General features: G+C 50.3%; 1 protein-coding gene across 1 annotated transcript in view; it reads right to left on the bottom strand.

Annotated features, from left to right (window-relative positions):
* Positions 1–12,949, bottom strand: part of LOC123758597 (sodium/potassium-transporting ATPase subunit beta) — a 39,999-nt gene that overhangs the window by 22,023 nt on the left and 5,027 nt on the right. The window contains exon 2 of the mRNA XM_045743039.2: positions 6,256–6,402. Coding sequence (XP_045598995.1) covers positions 6,256–6,402 — 147 coding nt within the window. The remainder of the gene's footprint in view (positions 1–6,255; positions 6,403–12,949) is intronic.

Raw genomic sequence — 12,949 nt, 5'->3', positions numbered from 1 at the left:
CTGTCTCACTATGCTGCCTGTCTCACTATGCTGCCTGTCTCACTATCCTGCCCGACTTAATATGCTCCTGTCTCACTATGCTGCCTGTCTCACTATGCCGCCTGTCTCACTATGCTGCCTGCCTCACTATGCCGTCTGTCTCACTATGCCGCCTGTCTCACTATGCTGCCTGTCTCACTATGCTGCCCGTTTCACTATGCTGCCTGTCTCACTATGCTGCCTGTCTCACTATGCTGCCTGTCTCACTATGTTGCCTGTCTCACTGTGCTGCCTGTCTCACTATGTTGCCTGTCTCACTGTGCTGCCTGTCTCACTATGCTGCCTGTCTCACTATGCTGCCTGTCTCACTGTGCTGCCTGTCTCACTATGCTGCCTGTCTCACTATGCTGCCTGTCTCACTATGCTGCCTGTCTCACTGTGCTGCCTGTCTCACTATGCTGCCTGTCTCACTATGCTGCCTGTCTCACTGTGCTGCCTGTCTCACTATGCTGCCTGTCTCACTATGCTGCCTGTCTCACTGTGTTGCCTGTCTCACTGTGTTGCCTGTCTCACTGTGCTGCCTGTCTCACTATGCTGCCTGTCTCACTATGCCGCCTGTCTCACTGTGCTGCCTGTCTCACTATGCTGCCTGTCTCACTATGCTGCCTGTCTCACTATGCTGCCTGTCTCACTATGCTGCCTGTCTCACTGTGCTGCCTGTCTCACTGTGCTGCCTGTCTCACTATGCTGCCTGTCTCACTATGCTGCCTGTCTCACTATGCTGCCCGTCTCACTATGCTGCCTGTCTCACTATGCTGCCTGTCTCACTATCCTGCCCGTCTTAATATGCTCCTGTCTCACTGTGCTGCCTGTCTCACTATGCTGCCTGTCTCACTATGCTGCCTGTCTCACTATGTTGCCTGTCTCACTGTGCTGCCTGTCTCACTGTGCTGCCTGTCTCACTATGCTGCCTGTCTCACTATGCTGCCTGTCTCACTATGCTGCCTGTCTCACTATGCTGCCCGTCTCACTATGCTGCCTGTCTCACTATGCTGCCTGTCTCACTATCCTGCCCGTCTTAATATGCTCCTGTCTCACTGTGCTGCCTGTCTCACTATGCTGCCTGTCTCACTATGCTGCCTGTCTCACTGTGCTGCCTGTCTCACTGTGCTGCCTGTCTCACTATGCTGCCTGTCTCACTGTGCTGCCTGTCTCACTGTGCTGCCTGTCTCACTATGCTGCCTGTCTCACTATGCTGCCTGTCTCACTATGCTGCCCGTCTCACTATGCTGCCTGTCTCACTATGCTGCCTGTCTCACTATCCTGCCCGTCTTAATATGCTCCTGTCTCACTGTGCTGCCTGTCTCACTATGCTGCTTCTCACTATGCTGCCTGTCTCACTGTGCTGCCTGTCTCACTGTGCTGCCTGTCTCACTATGTTGCCTGTCTCACTGTGCTGCCTGTCTCACTGTGCTGCCTGTCTCACTATGCTGCCTGTCTCACTATGCTGCCTGTCTCACTATGCTGCCTGTCTCACTATGCTGCCTGTCTCACTGTGCTGCCTGTCTCAGTATGCTGCCTGTCTCACTATGCTGCCTGTCTCACTGTGCTGCCTGTCTCACTATCCTGCCCGTCTTAATATGCTCCTGTCTCACTGTGCTGCCTGTCTCACTATGCTGCCTGTCTCACTATGCCGCCTGTCTCACTATGCTGCCCGTCTCACTATGCTGCCCGTCTCACTATGCTGCCCGTCTTACTATGCTCCCTGTCTCACTATGCTGCCTGTCTCACTATGCTGCCCGTCTCACTATGCTGCCCGTCTCACTATGCTGCCCGTCTCACTATGATGCCCGTCTTACTATTCTGCCTGTCTCACTATGCTGCCTGTCTCACTATGCTGCCCGTCTCACTATGCTGCCCGTCTCACTATGCTGCCCGTCTCACTATGCTGCCCGTCTCACTATGCTGCCCGTCTTACTATGCTGCCTGTCTTACTATGCTGCCTGTCTCACTATGCTGCCCGTCTCACTATGCTGCCCGTCTCACTATGCTGCCCGTCTCACTATGCTGCCTGTCTCACTGTGCTGCCCGTCTCACTATGCTGCCTGTCTCACTATGCTGGGTGAGCCAATAAGGCGCGTGTCGCCGACAAGGGGTGACAGAGGTGAGAGACAGCAGGAGGGTGACAGAGGTGAGAGACAGCAGGAGGGTGACAGAGGTGAGAGAGAGCAGGAGGATGACAGGTGAGAGACAGCAGGAGGGTGACAGAGGTGAGAGACAGCAGGAGGATGACAGGTGAGAGACAGCAGGAGGGTGACAGAGGTGAGAGACAGCAGGAGGGTGACAGAGGTGAGAGACAGCAGGACGGTGACAGAGGTGAGAGACAGCAGGAGGGTGACAGAGGTGAGAGAGAGCAGGAGGGTTACAGGTGAGAGACAGCAGGAGGGTGACAGAGGTGAGAGACAGCAGGAGGGTGACAGGTGAGAGACAGCAGGAGGGTGACAGAGGTAAGAGACAGCAGGAGGGTGACAGGTGAGAGACAGCAGGAGGGAGACAGAGGTGAGAGACAGCAGGAGGGTGACAGAGGTGAGAGACAGCAGGAGGGTGACAGGTGAGAGACAGCAGGAGGGAGACAGAGGTGAGAGACAGCAGGAGGGTGACAGGTGAGAGACAGCAGGAGGGTGACAGAGGTGAGAGAGAGCAGGAGGGTGACAGAGGTGAGAGAGAGCAGGAGGGTGACAGGTGAGAGACAGCAGGAGGTCGACAGAGGTGAGAGACAGCAGGAGGGTGACAGAGGTGAGAGACAGCAGGAGGGTGACAGAGGTGAGAGACAGCAGGAGGGTGACAGAGGTGAGAGACAGCAGGAGGGTGACAGAGGTGAGAGACAGCAGGAGGGTGACAGAGGTGAGAGACAGCAGGAGGGTGACAGGTGAGAGACAGCAGGAGGGTGACAGGTGAGAGACAGCAGGAGGGTGACAGGTGAGAGACAGCAGGAGGGTGACAGGTGAGAGACAGCAGGAGGGTGACAGGTGAGAGACAGCAGGAGGGTGACAGAGGTGAGAGACAGCAGGAGGGTGACAGAGGTGAGAGACAGCAGGAGGGTGACAGGTGAGAGACAGCAGGAGGGTGACAGAGGTGAGAGACAGCAGGAGGGTGACAGAGGTGAGAGACAGCATGAGGGTGACAGGTGAGAGACAGCAGGAGGGTGACAGAGGTGAGAGAGAGCAGGAGGGTGACAGAGGTGAGAGACATCAGGAGGGTGACAGAGGTGAGAGACAGCAGGAGGGTGACAGGTGAGAGACAGCAGGAGGGTGACAGGTGAGAGACAGCAGGAGGGTGACAGAGGTGAGAGAGAGCAGGAGGGTGACAGGTGAGAGACAGCAGGAGGGTGACAGAGGTGAGAGAGAGCAGGAGGGTGACAGGTGAGAGACAGCAGGAGGGTGACAGGTGAGAGACGACAGGAGGGTGACAGAGGTGAGAGAGCAGGAGGGTGACAGGTGAGAGACAGCAGGAGGGTGACAGATGAGAGACAGCAGGAGGGTGACAGAGGTGAGAGAGAGCAGGAGGGTGACAGGTGAGAGACAGCAGGAGGGTGACAGGTGAGAGACAGCAGGAGGGTGACAGGTGAGAGACAGCAGGAGGGTGACAGAGGTGAGAGACAGCAGGAGGGTGACAGGTGAGAGACAGCAGGAGGGTGACAGAGGTGAGAGAGAGCAGGAGGGTTACAGGTGAGAGACAGCAGGAGGGTGACAGAGGTGAGAGACATCAGGAGGGTGACAGGTGAGAGACATCAGGAGGGTGACAGAGGTGAGAGACAGCAGGAGGGTGACAGGTGAGGGACAGCAGGAGGGTGACAGAGGTGAGAGACAGCAGGAGGGTGACAGGTGAGAGACAGCAGGAGGGTGACAGAGGTGAGAGAGAGCAGGAGGGTGACAGAGGTGAGAGACAGCAGGAGGGTGACAGAGGTGAGAGACAGCAGGAGGGTGACAGAGGTGAGAGAGAGCAGGAGGGTGACAGGTGAGAGACAGCAGGAGGGTGACAGAGGTGAGAGACAGCAGGAGGGTGACAGGTGAGAGACATCAGGAGGGTGACAGAGGTGAGAGACAGCAGGAGGGTGACAGGTGAGGGACAGCAGGAGGGTGACAGAGGTGAGAGACAGCAGGAGGGTGACAGGTGAGAGACAGCAGGAGGGTGACAGAGGTGAGAGAGAGCAGGAGGGTGACAGAGGTGAGAGACAGCAGGAGGGTGACAGAGGTGAGAGACAGCAGGAGGGTGACAGAGGTGAGAGAGAGCAGGAGGGTGACAGAGGTGAGAGACATCTGGAGGGTGACAGAGGTGAGAGACATCAGGAGGGTGACAGAGGTGAGAGACATCAGGAGGGTGACAGAGGTGAGAGACAGCAGGAGGGTGACAGAGGTGAGAGACAGCAGGAGGGTGACAGAGGTGAGAGACAGCAGGAGGGTGACAGAGGTGAGAGAGAGCAGGTGGGTGACAGAGGTGAGAGACAGCAGGAGGGTGACAGAGGTGAGAGACAGCAGGAGGGTGACAGAGGTGAGAGACAGCAGGAGGGTGACAGAGGTGAGAGACAGCAGGAGGGTGACAGAGGTGAGAGACAGCAGGAGGGTGACAGAGGTGAGAGACATCAGGAGGGTGACAGAGGTGAGAGACAGCAGGAGGGTGACAGAGGTGAGAGACAGCAGGAGGGTGACAGGTGAGGGACAGCAGGAGGGTGACAGAGGTGAGAGACAGCAGGAGGGTGACAGGTGAGAGACAGCAGGAGGGTGACAGAGGTGAGAGAGAGCAGGAGGGTGACAGAGGTGAGAGACAGCAATAGGGTGACAGAGGTGAGAGACAGCAGGAGGGTGACAGAGGTGAGAGAGAGCAGGAGGGTGACAGAGGTGAGAGACATCAGGAGGGTGACAGAGGTGAGAGACAGCAGGAGGGTGAAAGAGGTGAGAGACAGCAGGAGGGTGACAGAGGTGAGAGACAGCAGGAGGGTGACAGAGGTGAGAGACAGCAGGAGGGTGACAGAGGTGAGAGAGAGCAGGAGGGTGACAGGTGAGAGACAGCAGGAGGGTGACAGAGGTGAGAGACAGCAGGAGGGTGACAGGTGAGGGACAGCAGGAGGGTGACAGAGGTGAGAGACAGCAGGAGGGTGACAGGTGAGAGACAGCAGGAGGGTGACAGAGGTGAGAGAGAGCAGGAGGGTGACAGAGGTGAGAGACATCAGGAGGGTGACAGAGGTGAGAGACAGCAGGAGGGTGACAGAGGTGAGAGACAGCAGGAGGGTGACAGAGGTGAGAGACAGCAGGAGGGTGACAGAGGTGAGAAAGAGCAGGAGGGTGACAGAGGTGAGAGACAGCAGGAGGGTGACAGAGGTGAGAGACAGCAGGAGGGTGACAGAGGTGAGAGAGAGCAGGAGGGTGACAGAGGTGAGAGACAGCAGGAGGGTGACAGAGGTGAGAGACAGCAGGAGGGTGACAGAGGTGAGAGACAGCAGGAGGGTGACAGGTGAGACACATCAGGAGGGTGACAGAGGTGAGAGACAGCAGGAGGGTGACAGGTGAGGGACAGCAGGAGGGTGACAGAGGTGAGAGACAGCAGGAGGGTGACAGAGGTGAGAGAGAGCAGGAGGGTGACAGAGGTGAGAGACAGCAGGAGGGTGACAGAGGTGAGAGAGAGCAGGAGGGTGACAGGTGAGAGAGAGCAGGAGGGTGACAGAGGTGAGAGACAGCAGGAGGGTGACAGAGGTGAGAGACAGCAGGAGGGTGACAGGTGAGAGACAGCAGGAGGGTGACAGAGGTGAGAGACAGCAGGAGGGTGACAGAGGTGAGAGACAGCAGGAGGGTGACAGAGGTGAGAGAGAGCAGGAGGGTGACAGGTGAGAGAGAGCAGGAGGGTGACAGGTGAGAGACAGCAAGAGGGTGACAGAGGTGAGAGACAGCAGGAGGGTGACAGGTGAGAGACAGCAGGAGGGTGACAGGTGAGAGACAGCAGGAGGGTGACAGAGGTGAGAGACAGCAGGAGGGTGACAGGTGAGAGACAGCAGGAGGGTGACAGAGGTGAGAGACAGCAGGAGGGTGACAGGTGAGAGACAGCAGGAGGGTGACAGAGGTGAGAGACAGCAGGAGGGTGACAGAGGTGAGAGACAGCAGGAGGGTGACAGGTGAGAGACAGCAGGAGGGTGACAGGTGAGAGAGAGCAGGAGGGTGACAGAGGTGAGAGAGAGCAGGAGGGTGACAGGTGAGAGAGAGCAGGAGGGTGACAGTGACAGACCTGGACTGTGGTTGATGGAGCCGCCGTCCCCGGGGATGTAGGTGGGCATGTGCTGGGTGTCTATGGACTGGTAGAGCAGCACCATCATCACGGCGAAGAAGGCAGCCAGGCATATGTAGAAGATCACGTAGAACACCAGCAGCTTAACTGTTAACAAATATAATATATCAGTTCTTATACAACCGGACATGGGAAGCTCTTCATCAAAATTGTTAACTCAATGTGGATTTAATTGTATTTAGTTATATGTATTGACTGTAAATGATTGTGGCTGAGAGGAGATTGGTTCATCAGATGCAAATGGTAATTCAAATAATTGCATTGGGACACCATTTAGGCCAAGTTGGTTTTTACATCTATAGTTTGGCTATTAAATATATACCACCTTGTTACATCCTCTCTAATCATAACATCTATATATATATATATATATATATATATATTTAGGCAAACCGTCTAACAGAGTTATTGTATTTAGCCTTAGGTTAGGTTAGGGCATGTAGGGTTAGGTGACGTCAGTAATTACTATGATAATTGAAGCATATTTATTATGTTGACCAGACCACACACTAGAAATTGAAGGGACGACGACGTCCCTTCACAATCGACTTGAGAATGGTCCAGGACGGACCGAAACGTCGTCGTCCCTTCAATTTCTAGTGTGTGGTCTGGTCAACATACTTCAGCCACGTTATTGTGACTCATCGCCTGCATATTTATTATCTCCTATCAAACGCATCCTATTAAACCTAAACTAATCTAAACCCAGAAAAAAGTATACTTATACAACACCAATTTAACCAAACTCAACCTAACAAAAGCTAAACTAACTAAATATAAGCATCCCTGACAGCTGAGTGCACAGCGCTTCGGATTCGTAGTCCTGAGGTTCCAGGTTCGATCCCCGGTGGAGGCAGAAACAAATGGGCAGTTTCATTCACCTTGATGCACCTTTTCACCTGGCAGTAAATAGGTACCTGGGAGTTAGACAGCTGCTACGGGCTGCTTCCTGGGAATGTGTAACAAAAAGGAGGTCTGGTCGAGGACCGGGCCGCGAGGACGCTAAGCCCCGAAATCAACTCAAGATAACCTCAAGGTAATCCCATATCCTCATATATATAAGCCTATGTTACCTCTGCCCACCCATTACATGAGCTAGCTATAGCTCTAAACCAAATAGGATAATTTATACTATTTTATGAAGCAGCTAGTTCATTACCCCTAAGACAGTGTATATTCTACCGTACATAACCTTACCTAACCTGACCTAGCACATCCAAGTTGGATTTGATTAAAGATGACAGAATTTATGCCGTCTCACCTAAATTTATTCTTATTTAAGATTTAAGATTTAAGACTTAAGATTTAAGACTGCCCGAAACGCTTTGCGTAATAGTGGCTTTAGGCATTGTATGTACTAGCTCTTATCTATAAAGCCAACAAACTTTGTAAAATCTCTTTATGTATGTACCTTTGCCTAAATAAAAATTATTATTATTATTATAATTATTATTATTATTATAAGATATTTTCCTCCAAATTTGCCCCAATGTTTCATATCATAGTCCAGCCAAAGCCCATATTTACCAAAGTTTCTCTTATTCCATCTAAATTTAATGTATATCTCCAATATCCAACATCCAGTCTTGGCCCAACATACCCAGTTCCTAAGACCATTTCATAAAGTTAGTGCTGTGTCCATCTAGCTATTTCCAATATCCAGATGTGTTTTTATATCATCAATCCTACCAAACCAGACCTATCCTGACCTGTCCAAACACAACATTAGATAAATTAAACCCAAATTATCCCAGTTTGAGCCATTTCCACTAAATTTATCCTAATTATATCAAACCAAAACCCAAAATTCAACTCAATGTACCTAAACACCTCACACCCAAGGGCACGAATTAATTATAATAAAAAGATTCATAGAAAACACCGACCTTACCTAACCTTGTTAGTATCTTAAGATAAGCATCTTATAGCTTCGTAATTACAATTATTACCTAACCTATAATAGGTATAGGTTAAGTAATAATTGTAATTACGAAGCAATGAGATGCTTATCTTAAGATACTAACAAGGTTAGGTAAGGTCGGTGTTTTCTATGAATCTTTTTAAGGGTATCTATTATGTTTAGTATATCACCTATGCACGTAGTTAATAAGTCAATATTGACTTTACGAATTTGCGAGAACGGGTTGAATTGTAAGAGCTGTTAACGTATACTTCCATTCCAGCCTCTTACGGATTACGGCTCATTTCACTAAAATATTATTATTAGAAGTGTTGTTACTAGGCATTTCCCTCATATTACCACAACTCAACCAACTCGAACCTTACCTCTGATACGACATATATAGTTTGAAAAGTGTTGATTTCGTATTTATACACCTAAATGACCTATACCTAACCTGCTTGGGTCTTTGTTGAATATTGAAATCAATATTCTTAGAAAAGTGATTTTTAGGGTATGAACCTAACTGCTCCTCGCTTAACGTGCTTGGATTTGTGTTCAATGTTGTGACTATATTGTTGGGTAAGTGTTTATGTTTGTACACATCGACTCAGCCGCCCTGGACCTAACTTCCCTGGACCTAACTTTATATGTATCATGTTTATGGGAGGAAAGTGTTGATTATGCATCAACCCAACCGACTTGGACCTAACCTCTGATATGTAGTATAATATATATACTTGTAGTATAATATATATACTTGTAGTATAATATAATATATAGTATATATATATATAGTATAATTTCCAGGTAAGGGGGGGGGGTCTAAACCCCCGAAACACGCAGCCATCAATTTTTATATCTTGTTGATTCAAAATAGAAATTTTCTCGTATATATATAAATTAATATTTACATTAGAATATTGTGTATCTTTAGGTTAGGTTAGGTAAGGTTCTATCGGCAATTATTTGTATTTGTAGTAAGTGTGTGAAGCATTTACAGCATTCGAGAAATTTTCGAACGTCATCAGTTTTGCATCGTGATTTTGGTGAGTGAATCATTTATAAAGAGGGAGTTCGACGGCGCACCAACCTGTCCTCTTAAAAAGAGAGTCGCTTTTGGCCGTTTGCCCGTATGGCCGAATATGGACGTAATTTGAAAATGAAAAAAAATGAAATTAAATTTGGGATTTTTTTTTCCAACAACAGTAAGTTAAGGGTCCTCTGATAGGTTAGGTGGGCAGGAAATTCTCATAAAGTTTCAAAACGGAATGAAAAACATTAATTTAAACTGTCCTCTTTTAACCTCTGCGCGTACGCCGGACGACTCAAACAGAAAACGGAACAGTACGTCACTTTTGTGAGTCGATTTCATTTCAAATTACGTCCAAATTTGGCCATAGCGCACATACAAGCGAAAAGTGACGTTATTTTTAAGAGGACGGGTTGCACACCTGCCGTTGTTGACGAGGACGGCCTCCAGTGTCCAGGGGCGACTCCTTTGTAAATGATCTCCAGATAATTACGCACAAACTTACGTATATGAGTGCTTCGCTCTCATCCTGTGTTCGAGTCGTTTGCCTCTAAATGCTTCACCCACACATACAAACACTTTATAATAGAACCAAAACACCTACCCCTATCCTAACCTACCCTATCCTAACCTAGCTTATCCTAACCTAGCCTATCCTAACCTAGCATATCCTATCCTAGCTTATCCTAACCTAGCCTATCCTATCCTAGCATATCCTAACCTAGCATATCCTATCCTAGCCACAGTAACACTCCAACAACACACCAGGCCTCACGTTACGTCACAGTAACACACCAGGCCTCACGTTACGTCACAGTAACACACCAGGCCTCACGTTACGTCACAGTCACACACCAGGCCTCACGTTACGTCACAGTCACACACCAGGCCTCACGTTACGTCACAGTAACACACCAGGCCTCACGTTACGTCACAGTCACACACCAGGCCTCACGTTACATCAGTCACACACCAGGCCTCACGTTACGTCACAGTCACACACCAGGCCTCACGTTACGTCACAGTCACACACCAGGCCTCACGTTACGTCACAGTAACACACCAGGCCTCACGTTACGTCACAGTCACACACCAGGCCTCACGTTACGTCACAGTAACAAGTGAAGGTCAGTGTTACAACCAGTCAACTACTACTGGAACTCTGAACACTGTGCTCCTAACATAAATGTTTTACGTGGATAAATAGTAGTGTTGAGGTGGTGTAGTGACACCGTAGCGTGTGTGAGAGCCCAGCCGCCGATGCTGGGAGTACTCACAGTAACCAGGAGCACAGTAGTACCTACACCCAGGAACACAGTAGTACCTACACCACCCAGGAACACAGTAGTACCTACACCACCCAGGAACACAGTAGTACCTACACCACCCAGGAACACAGTAGTACCTACACCACCCAGGAACACAGTAGTACCTACACCACCCAGGAACACAGTAGTACCTACACCCAGGAACACAGTAGTACCTACACCCAGCAACACAGTAGTACCTACACCACCCAGGAACACAGTAGTACCTACACCACCCAGGAACACAGTAGTACCTACACCCAGCAACACAGTAGTACCTACACCACCCAGGAACACAGTAGTACCTACACCACCCAGGAACACAGTAGTACCTACACCACCCAGGAACACAGTAGTACCTACACCACCCAGGAACACAGTAGTACCTACACCACCCAAGAACACAATAGTACCTACACCACCCAGGAACACAATAGTACCTACACCACCCAGGAACACAGTAGTACCTACACCACCCAGGAACACAGTAGTACCTACACCACCCAGGAACACAGTAGTACCAACACCACCCAGGAACACAGTAGTACCTACACCACCCAGGAACACAGTAGTACCTACACCACCCAGGAACACAGTAGTACCTACACCACCCAGGAACACAGTAGTACCTACACCACCCAGGAACACAGTAGTACCTACACCCAGGAACACAGTAGTACCTACACCACCCAGGAACACAGTAGTACCTACACCCAGGAACACAGTAGTACCTACACCACCCAGGAACACAGTAGTACCTACACCCAGTAACACAGTAGTACCTACACCCAGTAACACAGTAGTACCTACACCCAGGAACACAGTAGTACCTACACCCAGGAACACAGTAGTACCTACACCACCCAGGAACACAGTAGTACCTACACCACCCAGGAACACAGTAGTACCTACACCACCCAGGAACACAGTAGTACCTACACCACCCAGGAACACAGTAGTACCTACACCACCCAGGAACACAGTAGTACCTACACCCAGGAACACAGTAGTACCTACACCCAGGAACACAGTAGTACCTACACCACCCAGGAACACAGTAGTACCTACACCCAGCAACACAGTAGTACCTACACCCAGCAACACAGTAGTACCTACACCCAGGAACACAGTAGTACCTACACCCAGGAACACAGTAGTACCTACACCCAGGAACACAGTAGTACCTACGCCACCCAGGAACACAGTAGTACCTACACCCAGCAACACAGTAGTACCTACACCCAGGAACACAGTAGTACCTACACCCAGGAACACAGTAGTACCTACACCCAGGAACACAGTAGTACCTACACCCAGGAACACAGTAGTACCTACACCCAGGAACACAGTAGTACCTACACCCAGCAACACAGCAGTACCTACACCCAGGAACACAGCAGTACCTACACCCAGGAACACAGTAGTACCTACACCCAGGAACACAGTAGTACCTACGCCACCCAGGAACACAGTAGTACCTACACCCAGGAACACAGTAGTACCTACACCCAGGAACACAGTAGTACCTACACCCAGGAACACAGTAGTACCTACACCCAGGAACACAGTAGTACCTACACCCAGGAACACAGTAGTACCTACACCCAGGAACACAGTAGTACCTACACCCAGGAACACAGTAGTACCTACACCCAGGAACACAGTAGTACCTACACCCAGGAACACAGTAGTACCTACACCCAGGAACACAGTAGTACCTACACCCAGGAACACAGTAGTACCTACACCCAGGAACACAGTAGTACCTACGCCACCCAGGAACACAGTAGTACCTACACCCAGGAACACAGTAGTACCTACACCCAGGAACATAGTACCTACACCCAGGAACGCAGTAGTACCTACACCCAGGAACACAGTAGTACCTACACCCAGGAACACAGTAGTACCTACACCCAGCAACACAGTAGTACCTACACCACCCAGGAACACAGTAGTACCTACACCACCCAGGAACACAGTAGTACCTACACCACCCAGGAACACAATAGTACCTACACCACCCAGGAACACAATAGTACCTACACCACCCAGGAACACAATAGTACCTACACCACCCAGGAACACAGTAGTACCTACACCACCCAGGAACACAGTAGTACCTACACCACCCAGGAACACAATAGTACCTACACCACCCAGGAACACAATACTACCTACACCACCCAGGAACACAGTAGTACCTACACCACCCAGGAACACAGTAGTACCTACACCACCCAGGAACACAGTAGTACCAACACCACCCAGGAACACAGTAGTACCTACACCACCCAGGAACACAGTAGTACCTACACCACCCAGGAACACAGTAGTACCTACACCACCCAGGAACACAGTAGTACCTACACCACCCAGGAACACAGTAGTACC

This window comes from Procambarus clarkii, chromosome 31 (assembly GCF_040958095.1).
Source record: "Procambarus clarkii isolate CNS0578487 chromosome 31, FALCON_Pclarkii_2.0, whole genome shotgun sequence".
In the NCBI taxonomy this organism is placed as follows: Eukaryota; Metazoa; Arthropoda; class Malacostraca; order Decapoda; family Cambaridae; genus Procambarus; species Procambarus clarkii.
The sequence above is the reverse complement of the archived record's forward strand: the minus strand, read 5'-3'. Positions and strand labels throughout refer to the sequence as shown.